At 39.4% G+C, this 14,124-nt stretch overlaps 1 protein-coding gene across 30 annotated transcripts in view; it reads right to left on the bottom strand.

The window, feature by feature from the left end:
• The window catches only part of CADPS2 (calcium dependent secretion activator 2), a 494,741-nt gene that overhangs the window by 105,425 nt on the left and 375,192 nt on the right, over nucleotides 1-14,124 (bottom strand). For 18 of the 30 annotated variants that reach the window (XM_021078970.1, XM_013985671.2, XM_013985668.2 and 15 more), the window contains 2 exons: nucleotides 13,045-13,168; nucleotides 10,989-11,009 (listed from right to left, as the gene is read on the bottom strand). In XM_021078970.1, coding sequence (XP_020934629.1) covers nucleotides 10,989-11,009; nucleotides 13,045-13,168 — 145 coding nt within the window. The remainder of the gene's footprint in view (nucleotides 1-10,988; nucleotides 11,010-13,044; nucleotides 13,169-14,124) is intronic. The other 12 variants (XM_003134732.3, XM_003134728.4, XM_013985666.2 and 9 more) reach the window with 1 other exon arrangement.

The following is a 14,124-nucleotide window of genomic DNA, read 5'->3' as shown; positions in this document are numbered from 1 at the left end:
CTCAGGGAAGGAAGAAAGCTTGCTGTGTTGCCAAGACTGCATTTATCTGTGAATCACATTCCATACGAAAGTAAATATATAACAAAAACTACATGGCATGCTGTCAAGTGAGCTGAATAAACTGACATCTTTTCTGAGACCTTTTAGGGAACAGGTGTTGAACACTTGTAATGAGATTTCCATGTTATCTTCAGAGGAAGGAGATAAGACTCCAGCAAGAGCTGTTCAGAGTGTTACAGATCGTGGCCGAGGGACTAGTTCTCAGGAAGGAGTGAACGGAAGGCGATATTACACAGACATTTTATATTCTCAGGAGGTGCTTATGTTCTAAGAATTTTTACAGAAAGCAAATATTCACCCAAGAGAAGCTTTTGGAAAAAAATTTTTTTTTCAGATCCTGAAGAATCTGGGATATATTCAATTAAGTACTCCTGATGCATCACCTTGTGCATTTCCCTCCTATTATTTTACGAATCTTCTGAAAGTTTGAGAGTATCATTCATGAGGCTTTCATGGCCTCACTTCAGCGTGTGTGAAGTATTTTTTTTTTTTTCACGTATAAATGGTTGGCTGACAATTCTGTGCAGAAAATGAAGGAACTAACTTGGAACTTGCTATGTTTTATAAGACAGTTAAAACAATACTATTTCAGCTCAAACAGATGTGTGAGCTGGAAACTGGGAAAACTGAGGGAGTGAAAAGGTAAAAACATTAGTTGAGACCAGGTACAATGAAGAGAAAGGATATATGTTTAGTGATAGACATTTTCTTCAATACTGGAGAGGTCTCTAATCTCTCTGGAAGCCGGTTCAGTTTATTCTAATCAGTTCAGTGAGCCCTGCTTTCTGACACCATCTCTGAAATAGCCCATCCTTCCGTAGTGATTCGTGATCTCACTTTATTCTGGATGAAGCAGATCAGTGTCTCCACTCCTACTCGGAGTATCTGCCTGACCATGACGTTTTGGTGACGATTTTGTCTTTTTTTTTTTTTTTTTTTTTTTGTCTTTTTGCTATTTCTTTGGACCGCTCCCTCGGCATATGGAGGTTCCCAGGCTAGGGGTCAAATCAGAGCTGTAGCCGCCGGTCTACGCCAGAGCCACAGCAACACGGGATCCAACCGGCCCTGCGACCTACACCACAGCTCACGGCAACGCCGGATCGTTAACCCACTGAGCAAGGGCAGGGACCAAACTCGAAACCTCATGGTTCCTAGTCGGATTCGTTAACTACCGCACCACGACGGGAACTACTTGGTGACGATTTTGAAATTTGTCTTAGTATCTGGCAAGGCAAGTCTACATACTGTTTTCTTTTCTCCTTACTCAGTATCCTTATTTTTCAATTTAAACTTTGAAGTAGTTTTATCAACTTAAAAAAAAAAAAAAAAAACAAACAACAAAAACACACCACCCTGGAATTCTGGTGGACACTGCAGTGAATATACAGATTAATTTGGGGGGACAGTTGACATTTTAGTAAGTCCTCTCTCTTAATTAAGCACATGAATTGTCTCTTCTTCTATTTAGATTCCTCTCTGTGACCTTTATTTGAACTTCAGAATTTTCCTTATACAGGTCTAGGAAGTTTTGTATAATTTGGCCAACTCACAGAAGTCTTAGAGTTTGGTGTTTACTGTGAAAGATCTCTCGATCCACCCACCGACCTACCAGTTGAGAGATGGTACACAGCAGTGTTTCTGAGTGTGGTCCATGGACCACTGTGGATCCTTAAGACCTTTTGGGGGCCTGCAAGGTCCAAAGTACTTTCAGAATAAGATATTTCACCTTTTAAATTCTGTTGACATTTACACTAATGGTGCAAAAGCAACAGTGGGTAAAACTGCTGTTGCCTCAGCATGAATCAAGGCTATGGTGCTAAATTATATTCTTTATCACAATGCACTCAAGAAAAAAGCTTGTTTTATACAGGAATGTCCTTGATGAAAGGGCTAAAATTAATTTTATTGAATCTCTACCCTTGAATATACATTAAAAAAGTATCATCTGTGACAAAATGAGAAGTTCGCATAAAGTGCCTTTGTATACTGAAGTACAATGACTTTCTCAAGGAAAAGTGTTTGTGTGACTGAGTCCAGGGCTGAGCTAATTGCCTTTTTTTCTTTCATCGAGAACCATTTTTAGTTGAAAAGACTACCTTCAAAGTAGGGTTATTCAGACTTGAAAATTTGGTAGACATTTTCTGAAAAAAGTGAAGTAAACCTGTCACTTTAAGGAAACAACAGATAGTATTTTTTTGGCCAATGATAAAATGGGAGCTTTCAAGGAAAAGTGGAATTTTAGAAAACTTGTATCTGTCATGAGCTTGACAGCTTCCCAATGCTTTAAGATTTTCTGATGAGTTGGGGTGATATTAACAAGGATGTTTTTTTGGTATCACATAATATTTGTTAACATTAAGATCACAGCTAATATTTTTTCAAATGATGTTGAAAAATCACGCACAGTGAAAGAGCTATTCAAAATACTTGATAAACCAACAGAATTTAATGTAATAGCATGAAAAGTTCACTGACATACTTTCAGACTCCACATTTCAATTAACCTGTAAGAAACTACTACTTCCCAGGTTTTAGCGTAATATCAAAAATCCACAATTATCTGAAAAGTCTAGTATAATAGCCCTCCCTTTCCAACTACCTATCAGTATGAGCCCAGATTTTTTTCCTATCTTTTTTTTTAATGGTTATACCTGTAGCATACGGAAGTTCTTGGGCCAAGGACTGAAACCGAGCCACAGGTGCTACCCATGCCTTAGCTGTAGCAATAGCAGATACTTTAAACAACTGTGCCAGGCCAGGGATGGGTGGCTCCACAGTGCCCTGAGCCACTGCCATCAGATTCTTAACCAACTGAGCCATGGCAAGAATTCCTTTTTTTCATATCTTAACCAAAATAATACATGGCAATAGACTGGATGCAGAAGCAGGCATGAAGATCTAGCTGTTTTCTATTAGGGAAGCTCTTAAAGAGATGTACAAAAAGGTAAAACACTGTTAATACTTATTACTGTTTTTTGTCCTGGAAATGTTTTCTTTTCATAATCAAGAAATTGAAATAGTTGTCAAAGATCTCTCATCCCCAGATCCTTAAGCCCAGTTGTTGTGGGCAGGAAGCTCTACCAAACTTCTAAAGAATATATAATTCCTGTCCAAAATAAGTTCCCCTTGTGACCAGCCATACTCCTGGATAGTGTAACTCCCCACCAGACAGACTGGTGACCCTGGAAGTCAAAATACTTTGGGCAAAGTGAAATGAGGGTAAGGCGACGGAGAGAACATGCCCTACCCTTGGGTGGCAGATGAAAAGAGGTGCAGAGCTCAGGGTGGGGTAGTTCTGGGGGAGATACCATGGTTATAAATGGAATGGGAAGATGCAGAAAGAAGACTGAGGTACAAACCCCAGGAGAAAGCAGAGATACACAATGGAGTAAAATATATCCAGAAAGAGCTAAGTGGAATTGGGGTCAATGAGTTGGCCTTGAGGCAGCAGCTACCTCATTCCTTGGCTGTGAAGAATAGAAGACACGGGTGGGTATAAATAACGGGATGTTTGTAGGTACAGAGCTAGAAAGCTGAGGCTTCTTACCCAAGACTGAAAGGAAGAGACTGCTCTCAAATAACCTTAAACTTAGGTGTCATTTAAACTTAAAGTCAAGTCCCTATCATAAGCTGGTTTAGAAAGAGAACACTGTTTAAGACTGAAATGCGTTTTCATTTTTTGTAGATGGAATTAGCTACCACCATTGCTGACTGAGGTCGTCCTTATCCTATTAGGTCACACTCAAGACAAAATAGAAGAGGAGAGAAAGGATGGATGACTCACTGACAAAGAGACTGTGGATCAAGGGAAGGTTCTGCTCATTTAGGTCACACCAGACCAGGGCAGAGGCGTGACAAATCATCCAGCGTTGGCAACACGAACTCCAATACAAGAGGTGCAAGGCCAGAAGCAGAGGGCGGCGTGATGGTGCGGCCAGCAGTGAGCTGTTTCAGATGGAGTACCACATACTAACGTCGTCCCAGAATTAAACAAGGACCCACCAGGAGACATGGTGGAGGAGTGCAGACTCAGGACTAATTTTAGAGGAGAGCGAGCTAAGGGTCCTTAAATGTCGGCGTGCTTTGTCTGGAGCCGACAGACCCTTGTGCTTTGGTCACTAAAGCTCTGGGTAAATAGTGAGTGCAGAGGTCCTGCCAGGAGGTGGCTACTGACGAACACGGGTGCACCTCGTGTCTCCGTTTGGCTTGTCGCTTAGGTGGTTAGTGACCCGAGCAAGCAGAGAACTACACCTCACTCTTGTCCTCTGTCCTAAGATAGCGGAAGGTACACAAAGAGCTTTAAAGCTGTCAGACATAAGCAAATAACGCCTTCATCTGCCTCTTCTCATCAACGACCCCTGCCATTCCTACTTGATATGTTCCCCCAAACAGCTTTTGATACTTAGGAATTAAGCTGCCAACAATGTCATGAGCTGACCAGCGGACATGAACACGAATCATGTTGTGTGGGGTTGTTATCTTGAGCGGCTTAGCGAGGTGCTGGGAGAATAGTTGAGGCAAATAAACGTACTAGAAATCCTCATTCATTCCAGACTGGATGAGGAAATGGCCAAAGTGCGTTCGTACTACTCACATGGTGTTTAAAAGAAACTGGGATCCTAATGCTTTCTGGCACACACACTACATAGACTAAGGCTAAGGGTGGGGCAGAGGTGTTAAAGACGTCTTACTCAATATGCTGACTAGAACTACATTGATAACAATAGCGAAACATTTCGATGGTGTCATGCTAGGTGATAGAATCAAAGTAATGTATGGCTATCAGAACAATGTATCTTCTTAGGTAATTTAAATAGTTCACCGACCATCTGAAAGATATCCACAGCTTTGCTTTACACACAGTGCCAAAATAAAGTCTAATTTGACCCGTGTCCAGATGATCACAGATGCTAACTCAGGGTAGCTCAAGCAGTGCATTTTTACTAGATAGACACATATTGCCTTAGGAACTAAAAAAATCTTTGGAGATTTTATGATGTTTCTCAAAATTTTAAAATAAAAATAGGTCACTGTCTTTGTTTCAGAGCCAGAAATTGTATCTATCAATTTGTCCCTAAATCTTCAGGTGAAATCAATAAAAGCAGAAACGGTCACAGAGGTTTTACATTCAGGCCGATGGAGTCTAAGCCACATTGTCCAAATAGGCTGGACAGAAACGCTTTAATTTCCTTATTTTTAAGGTGAGGATTCTGTTCATTTTAATATACAGATTAACTCATGTAAAGTGTTGTCAAGTTTATGGGACTGCAAAATTTCAGGTCTATTATTTAGGTACCAATAAACTGACTTCATGGTAACACACAATACTCAACAAGTTTTTAAACCAAATTCATAAGGAAACTCAAAAAACTTTGAGAGTAACTGGGTCACTCTGCTTACAGCAGAAATTGGCATAGCACTGTAAAGCAACTATAGTTTAATTAAAAAAAACTCAAAAAAACTTTGAAAGTGTTATCATAGAAATATTAGTAAGAAATTACTAATCAAAAATTTCATCAGTATATATACACAATGGAATACTACTCAGCCATAAAAAAGGATGACATAATGCCATTTGCAGCAACATGGATGGAACTAGAGAATCTCATACTGAGTGAAATGAGCCAGAAAGACAAAGACAAATACCATATGATATCACTTATAACTGGAATCTAATATCCAGCACAAATGAACATCTCCTCAGAAAAGAAAATCATGGACTTGGAGAAGAGACTTGTGGTTGCCTGATGGGAGGGGGAGGGAGTGGGAGGGATCGGGAGCTTGGGCTTATCAGACACAACTTGGAATAGATTTACAAGGAGATCCTGCTGAATAGCATTGAGAACTATGTCTAGATACTCATGTCGCAACAGAAGAAAGGGTGGGGGAGAAAACTGTAACTGCAATGTATACATCTAAGGATAACCTGACCCCCTTGCTGTACAGTGGGAAAATAAAAAAAAAAAAGATATACAAATACAAAAAAAAAAAAAATTTCATCAACTGTGCAGTTCATGTACTCACTTCTGTGCCACGCTGCCTTAGGCAGAACACATTTTATTTATTTATTATTTATCGCTACATGCTGCCAATGGAGTGCTAAATTAAAATGCCACCCAGATGGCAAACACATCCCAATGACGTAAGGATGGCCACAGTGCGACTTCTCTCAAAGCAAGCAAGCAGCCTGGCCCTCTGGGAAAGCAGCTCCATCCTGCTCAACTGAGACTTTGAAAATGAGAGCACTGGGGCTTAGACCTGGGAACCTGGCAACCATAGGGCCCAGACAGATCCTCACCGCACAAAGCCTCTGCCTGTTCATTCCATGCTACCTTTTGTTTAGGGCACCTCCACGCTTTGAGTCACAAGAAGCTTAGGTACCAAATTAATGTAAGAATCGCTGTGAGGTCAAGGCAAGCTCCCTCTTTTATTGTAAGTCAAAGTGTGATATGTGGTTTTCAGGAGAAAGCAGGACTATCACTAGATGGTTTATAGCTATCCTTGTCTGTAAGAAAATTCCTTGAATTTAAGAACAAATGGATTGTTCTTTAAAAATAATAGCTAATTTGCATCAAGGCATGTGATTAAAAAAACACTAAAAAATAAAGTTTTACTATCATTTTGAACCCTGGAATATAAATAAAAATGATCTAGTACACAAAAAGTTGGTGATAAAATTAAACCAAAGAAGAAAACTAGTTGAATTTGCCATAGGGTAAATCTCAAACACTTGTTAAAATTTTTTGAAAAATTGCTTTTGAGAAATTTCAAGTTCTTAAAATGAATTATCTCTTCTCAAAAACTGCATGTAAATAATGCCCAAGAAGGAAAGAAGGCACTTAGAGAGAGGTCATTTGTTTTATTTCTTCTATTACAGAGCTGTCAAATCCCTTTATTCTGCAAACTTGGGCTGCCCATTTGAAGAATTCCCAAGGATGGAAGAGAACTATGAGTCAAATTGAGTATGCTGAATTTTAGAAGCAACTGAAACAGGTCAGATTACTAGATGTTATTAATGCAATTTGTTATCTATAACTTCTGGCTTCTGTGATCCAGAGTTAGTGCCTCCTCACTCCCACACCCCTTTATAAAGGGCATGAAATTCTGGCTTAATTTTTTCTAACCTCAGTATTTTTAAGGGGGTGGTTTTCTCTATGTTGTTAACTATTCAGTGATCGGCTTGAATGACCTCTTGCAAGGCAGCTTGACGGTTTACAGACTTCGCTCAGCTGTAAATAGCCCGGTCACTTTCTGGGCCAGAAATTCATTCGTCGATTCAATGATTCAAGGAGGTATTTATCAAGTAGCAACGCCCTAGACACCTTTCTCCGGCACTGGAGATAGAGCATTTTTGAAATACACAAGCCCTGCCCTTGTGGGGCTGATATTCTAGGACAACCATGGGATGAAAGAACTATTTTGTGTGTTAGAGCATAAGGGCTGGAGAGTGGCTGGGCGGCTAGGGGTGGCAGGGGAGGCTGCACGTGTGAATCATGTTCAACACCTGACATTTAAGATGTGCAGGGGAAATAGAATCAGCTTCTGGAGTTCAGCTCTTAGCCCTCTACCCGAGACCTGTGCTGTCCCACCAGCCACATGTGGTAGATGAATACTCAAAACAGGGCTACTTTTAATTGAGATGTGCTGGGAGAGGAAAATGCCCGTCGGGTTTCAAAGAAGTTGTAGGAAAAAATAATGTAAACAATCTCAGTGGTTGTGTATACGGAATACACTTTAATGAGATACTATTTTGGACATACTGGGTTAAATAAGCGATATCCTTAAAATTAATTTCACCTATTTCTTTTAACCTCTTTAATACAACTACTAAACATTTTTAAGTAACATTTATGGTTTTGATCATATCTCTGGGGGCAGCACTGTTCCAGACTATTTTTCAGATGTCCATGCATTTTTGACTGAGTGCAAATTTAACCATGCAAGCTTGCCAAGAATGCGGAGGAAGGAAGGCACGAGAAAATATGCAGATAACTTAAAGAGCTAGACAGTGGATTCTAATTTCTTACTTATTAGCCATGTGACCAGAGGCTGACTGGTAGATAATAACCTCTCTGCTTCATTCAATAGTATTTATTGTAAAGCGTTGTAAAGACCACATGGACGCATGCAAAGTGCTTAGAACAGTGTCTGGTATGAGCTTACTCTTAAGTAAATATCATCCTTTTTGGAAAAAATGGCACTACAAATGTTAACCCTTGGCTTTTGTGACGCGTGTGAGAAGTCTGTCCAAAAATGCCATTGCTCTGGATGAGAGGGACTTAGGGGCTGGGCAGCCAGTGAGAAGGGCACAAAGGAGGCTCTGGTGTGGTGTCTGAGAAACCATACGTGCAAATCTCAGGTCGGCTGGATTTTTTTTTTTTTTTTTTTGCTTTTCAGAACTGCGCCCACAGCATATGGAGGTTCCCAGGGTAGGGGTTAAACTGGAGCTACAGCTGCCGGCCTACACCACAGCTCACACCAACGCTGGATCCTTAACCCACTGAACAAGGCCAGAGATTGAACCCGCAACCTCATGGTTCCTAGTCAGATTCGTTTCCGCGGAGCCACGACGGGAACTCCAGGTCTGCTGGATTTTAATAACAGCAGCACGACCTTGTGCAAGTTACCAATGTTTTCTGAAGTCTCAGTTACCTCTTCTGTAAAATACCTGTTTTGAATAGTTGCTTAAGGAACTCTGAGGCAGGGTAAATGAAAAACCTCTGGGGCAACAGGCAGGTTATTAGATGACACAATTATGATAACCCTGGAGCAGAATTTTACTCTTCTTCGTGTGATACAAACTAACCGAGGATGACGATTATAAGGCTCAAGAGAGGATTGTTTCAAAGTCTTATCAAGCACTTAAGCTCTTAATCACGCAACTGATACTCTAATTTTTATTCACTTTTAAAAGCATCTCCAAGGGTCACTCTGCTGTACAGTAGAAATTGACAGAACGCTGTAAATCAACCATAATGGAAAAAATAAAAATCATAAAAAAATGTTGGAAAAAAAATCACATTTTTAAAATCACCTAAAAAAAAAAAAAAGCATCTCCAAAAACCCTTATTAGGTAACCCTGTCACCTTGCAACCAGACGCAATTAAAGGAATGTAACTACATTTCTTAAAAACCTCTCTTCTGTTACTTTAGAGCAGTCTTTAACCGAGAGCAGCTTTCCCTTCAATTCACTTAAATTACTGAGACTATACTCATTTCTCCCTCTTTTCCATGCAAGCATTTACTTTTTAAAAAGTAGTTTTCCCAGAGTCTGCAGCTTTGACACTTGAGCAATGATCTGGAGGGTAAATATACTGGATTAGGAGTTTGGGAGTAACATGTACCCATGACTATCTAGAAAATAGTTAATCGGCGAGGACCTACAGCACAGCCCAAGGAACTCTGCTCGACATACTGTGATAACCTGTGTGGTAAAAGAATCTGAACAAGAATGGATATGTGTATGTGTATAGCCTTTTCACTTTTCTATACACCTGAAATTAACACAACATCGTGGTCAACTATACTCCCAATAAAATTTAAAAACTATGTAAGAAAAAGGAGGACTTGGCTCTGGTGGAAGTGGAGACCAGGTGACAGCAACTTTCAGAAGCAGGGCCACTGTCTTTGCTCCATGATGAAGCCACACCAGGACCCCTTCCTAGTTCACGAGGGAAGGAGGGTCACCCTTGTCGGGGATCCGGACACCTGACTGCAGTCCCAGCTGGCTGACTCTTACTTGACGGCAAGTGGGAAAACGACTAACCATCCTGGACTTACTGTCTGCAAACTACATAAAAACTATTTTCGCAACAGAAATGTGGGGGATAAAATGCTATAAGAGGTTTTCAAAAGGTCCGTGGTGAAAGAGCATGGGCTGCTGCCACCACCCTGGGCTGTCCAAAGAGGGGATGGCAGTCTTGTTATTTTTTTCCATTTCACTTTCCCTAAAGTGCATTCCAGCAACCGTCGTAGGTATGTTCTTTCCCTTTTCTCTGGCTCTGAGTGTTTTGTTTCTGACCCTTCTGGGGGGTCAAACACCCTCAAAGAGCTGAAGACATGTTCCTTAATGGAAGATTTCTGTGAAAAATGACCCAAGCAAACTTGTCTATAATACTGCATGAAAAATTTGATGAAGATGAGAAAGCTAGGTCTAGAAAAGCTTATCACTTGTCTCTGGTGCCAACGTTTTTCGCTGGAACTAAGGGACTTCCTGTGTCTCTCCAAGTATTGAGTACCTACTCTGTGTCACGGGCACAGTGCTGCGGGCTGGGGAGACAACGGTGAAGAATTTTAGTTAAGACCCTGCCAGCAAGAGGATGAAGAGGAGATGGGCAGGATACACGGATAATGGCACAAGTAATTAGATTAATTACAACTGTGACAAGTGGCATGTACACACAAAAAAGTAACAGAAGCTTTGAAATTCAGAGACCCAGAGAACTCTTTCCTAGCGATTTCTTGAGAACAAGATTTCAACCTCTGCTCATTCCTATGACTAACAACTTTCAAAGTTAAGAGCTGCTAACTTTTTGTTTAATAGCATCTATGTTTTACTCTTAGGTTATTTTCCTGGAGTGATAAAAGAGAGTCCTCTTTTCTCGCTATAAGAGTCCTTCAAATGTTGGCGACCGCTTCCAAGTAAGATTTCGTGTACACGCCTAAAACCTAAGGCATAACATTAACATGGCCTCAGGTGTTTTGCTTTGCATTCATATAAAAAATACTGCAGAGCTTTTGCAGAGATAAATGGCCCGTGTTTTCCTTACAAAGCATCAGCAATAGGTCCAATAAAATCAAAGTCTTTTAGTATCTTTGTCAAAGCGATCTAATAGAAGACCTTAAAAGGAGAGAGCTTTTCACCAATATCAAAACACAACACCACCACATTGGAAATAATGGCACATACATGCACAAGCATTAATTACCTGTGTCCTTTTCTGCCGGGCCTAAAACATAAGAGAAGAGAATTTAGGAGAAAAGCAAACTCAATTCCGTTGCTCACTCACATAATGCAAGAGACCATCACGTAACGAAAAGTAGCCCTCTTCCTGTTTCTAACTCAAAGTGTATTTTGTTCTTTGTCTGACCCTGAGCATCAAACAAAGCTCTTTATTTTCTAAGATACAAAAAAAGGGGGGAGAAGGAAGAACATGAGAAGCATAAAAGTTTTTCTGGTCTAATACGCACGCCCTTTGCTTCTGTGAAGGAGACAGCTCAGCAGTCCTACCCGACCAGATTTCCAGACCCCTTTTTCTAGACCGTTCTCACACTGGACTTGAGATAAGAGAGTGCTGACTCCAGAGAGGAAGAGGTGGGAGAGTTCCCCGCTCATTCTCCACTGGGTCCAGGCTTTTCTCTGACACAGACTTGTTCTTCTGTGGGATCCAGAAGGAGGTTCCTTTCTGATTGTTAACAAGTTTATCTAGCTGATGCGTGAAAGCAGCCCAGGGCTGTGTACACAAGTGCTTTACCTGTTCATATTAAAATGGACTCTATAACGAGAAAACAAATACAGAGGTAAAACGAAAAACATACTGCATATCTTTTCAGTAGCGTCGGACAAGGGAATGGTCAAAAATATGAACTAAAAGAGTTACAGACAAAAGGATCTGCAGTGTTTTGCACAGGGTTCATAATACTTGGATAAAATAATACTGCGTTTACTCGGATTATCAACAAATTTGTCCCTTTGCAAGATTTGAAAGGTTTTAATATGTCTATTTTTATGTTAATTCTTTCAATCTGTGTTTCCAATATTCCCAAAGCCTGAAAATTGAATGAGTATTCAAAATGTGAAAACCAACCTGTTTATCTTCCACTTTCCCCAAATGATCTAATATTCGTTGCTTTTGCTTTAACACAACATGATATCATAATTAATGATGTTAAACTGGTAACTAAGGAGGTTTCATGTTGTTACTCTCGTGATATAATATTGGTTGCTATAGTGATGGGATGGCTTTTTTGTTAATCACTCAGGAGGTTGGTTATCATGTGCTTGTTAGAAAGCTTGATCAGATTTGGAAAGAAAAAAAAGATCTAACACGGCCAATTATAATCATCTTTTTCACTGTCCCAATTTTGATGAAACTATCCTAATATCAACAAATTAATAAATTTATAATTCATTAAACACAATTTTATATTAACAGTTGCTAAAGTTTTTCTAGTGGATGATTTACTTTTTATTTTTAGAGATGAGTATTTAACACTGTAACTCTTTCCTCCCTAAATTAATGCTACATGTATTACACAAGCTAGTTGTTTTATGATAAAGAATCTGAGGTCATTTCTATTTTAATTATTTCAGTCAAAAGATTGTTGGATAAAAGCTGATTGTGTGACTTTGCCACAAATTTCAATCTATGTATTTCTAAACATCTTAAACTTTAATGAACAAAAATGAATAATTATCCTTAATGAATAAAACCTGAAGAAAGAGAAAAAATGCACAGTCCTCTCAAGAGATCTAATCTTTCAAATGCTTCAATATATTGTAAGCAATTAAAAGTTGCAGGAAATTCTATCAGTTTATTTCAGCCCTCACGATAATCAACAAGTTTCCTCTTTTTTTCTGAGAGATGCTGCAGAACTGAAAATAAAATAATGTAATACTACGCTATACTGTCACTGATCAGGAAAGAATACTCTGCCCAGAGTTTAAATGTTAGACATGCTTACAGTAATGTCAAAAAATACAACCCATGAAAACACGTTTAGGTTTCTTCAAAACTCAAAATAAGAACAAAGGACAACTTAAGCACGGATCCTGGGTCTTTCATTCAAGCAGAGTCCCAGGAGGCATATTAAAGCAATGAATAGGAAAAAGCTCTTCAGTTCACCAGCTGAGATTTTAATGAGACATTTCCCTTTGCCGTGGCACAGGTTTGTTCAGGAAAGGAAAGGACTTCTCACAGAAAAGGCAGTTAATAGGCATTGTTGGCGCCCAGGGCCACTTCGGCAATTGCTCACTGCACTGACCTTCTATTTTGGCATATTCTGTGAGTCTCGTGTAATTGATCAAGGCAGCTTTCTCAAGACATTTTCTGACCACTTTTTTCACCTCTTCTGCTGGTATGGGAGTGGCAATGTCTTTCATTAAAACCTAGAGAGAGAGAGAGAGAGAGAGGAAGAGCATAAAATACTAAAAACAAGTACACAAATGGTCCTAGACCTGACTACTTCGTAGGAAGGGGTCCCTAAGCAACTTTGGGGGGAGAAAATGAGTCGGCACTTCACAACTGGGAAGTAATCTCTCAGTCTTGGCTCCTCCTGTCTAAGCCTCATTTATGCACATCAAAACCTCCCATAGGCCAGGCCACCATTCAGTGTGACTGTCACTTTTCCTCCAGGGACCCACAACACCACTAGAGCAGCTGTTTCAGGGGAGGATTACAGTCCTTAGGATAAGTAATAAACAAAGTTTATCTTGTATATCCCTGATTTAAAAGCTTTAAATCTCTTGAGCAATATACATGAAAACAAAAATTCATTAAAATAAGCATCATTTAGGAGCTCTGTAAAAATTAAGATCTCTACTCTCACTAATGAAACTTTAATCATTGTGATCTGCTGGGGGGGATGGGAACTTCTTTGTCTTAGTGAAATGAATGGAACATCAAATGTTAAAACACAAGGAAACTTTCTGGAATTAAAAAAAAAAATAAAACAAAAACATAATTATTCTCTGTTGGGTCCCTAAATTGTGTTTTTGGATTTTTCTTTTAAAAGTATTACTACCAGCAAATGGAAAATACAATTATGTCCAGAACTCAAACTATAATACATTTATGCACTGTCATAATAACTCATTGGTAATTTTCCTTAAAATTTTCCTAGTGATAAAAGTGCTCACAGTAAATTCTGCTTGTACTATTAGTCAAACTCTATTGTCCATATAATTGATGTAGTTTTTCTTGCTTTGCTTATGTTCAAATTATAAAATATAGCAAAATCTTACCATAAAGACAATACTTTTGTAAGCGTTCTTACTATCCTATTTGTCTTTTACTTTGAAAGAAATACTGAAAGAACATAAAGACAATCATTTCATGCTTCGTT

Source organism: Sus scrofa, chromosome 18 (assembly GCF_000003025.6).
Source record: "Sus scrofa isolate TJ Tabasco breed Duroc chromosome 18, Sscrofa11.1, whole genome shotgun sequence".
In the NCBI taxonomy this organism is placed as follows: Eukaryota; Metazoa; Chordata; class Mammalia; order Artiodactyla; family Suidae; genus Sus; species Sus scrofa.
The sequence above is the reverse complement of the archived record's forward strand: the minus strand, read 5'-3'. Positions and strand labels throughout refer to the sequence as shown.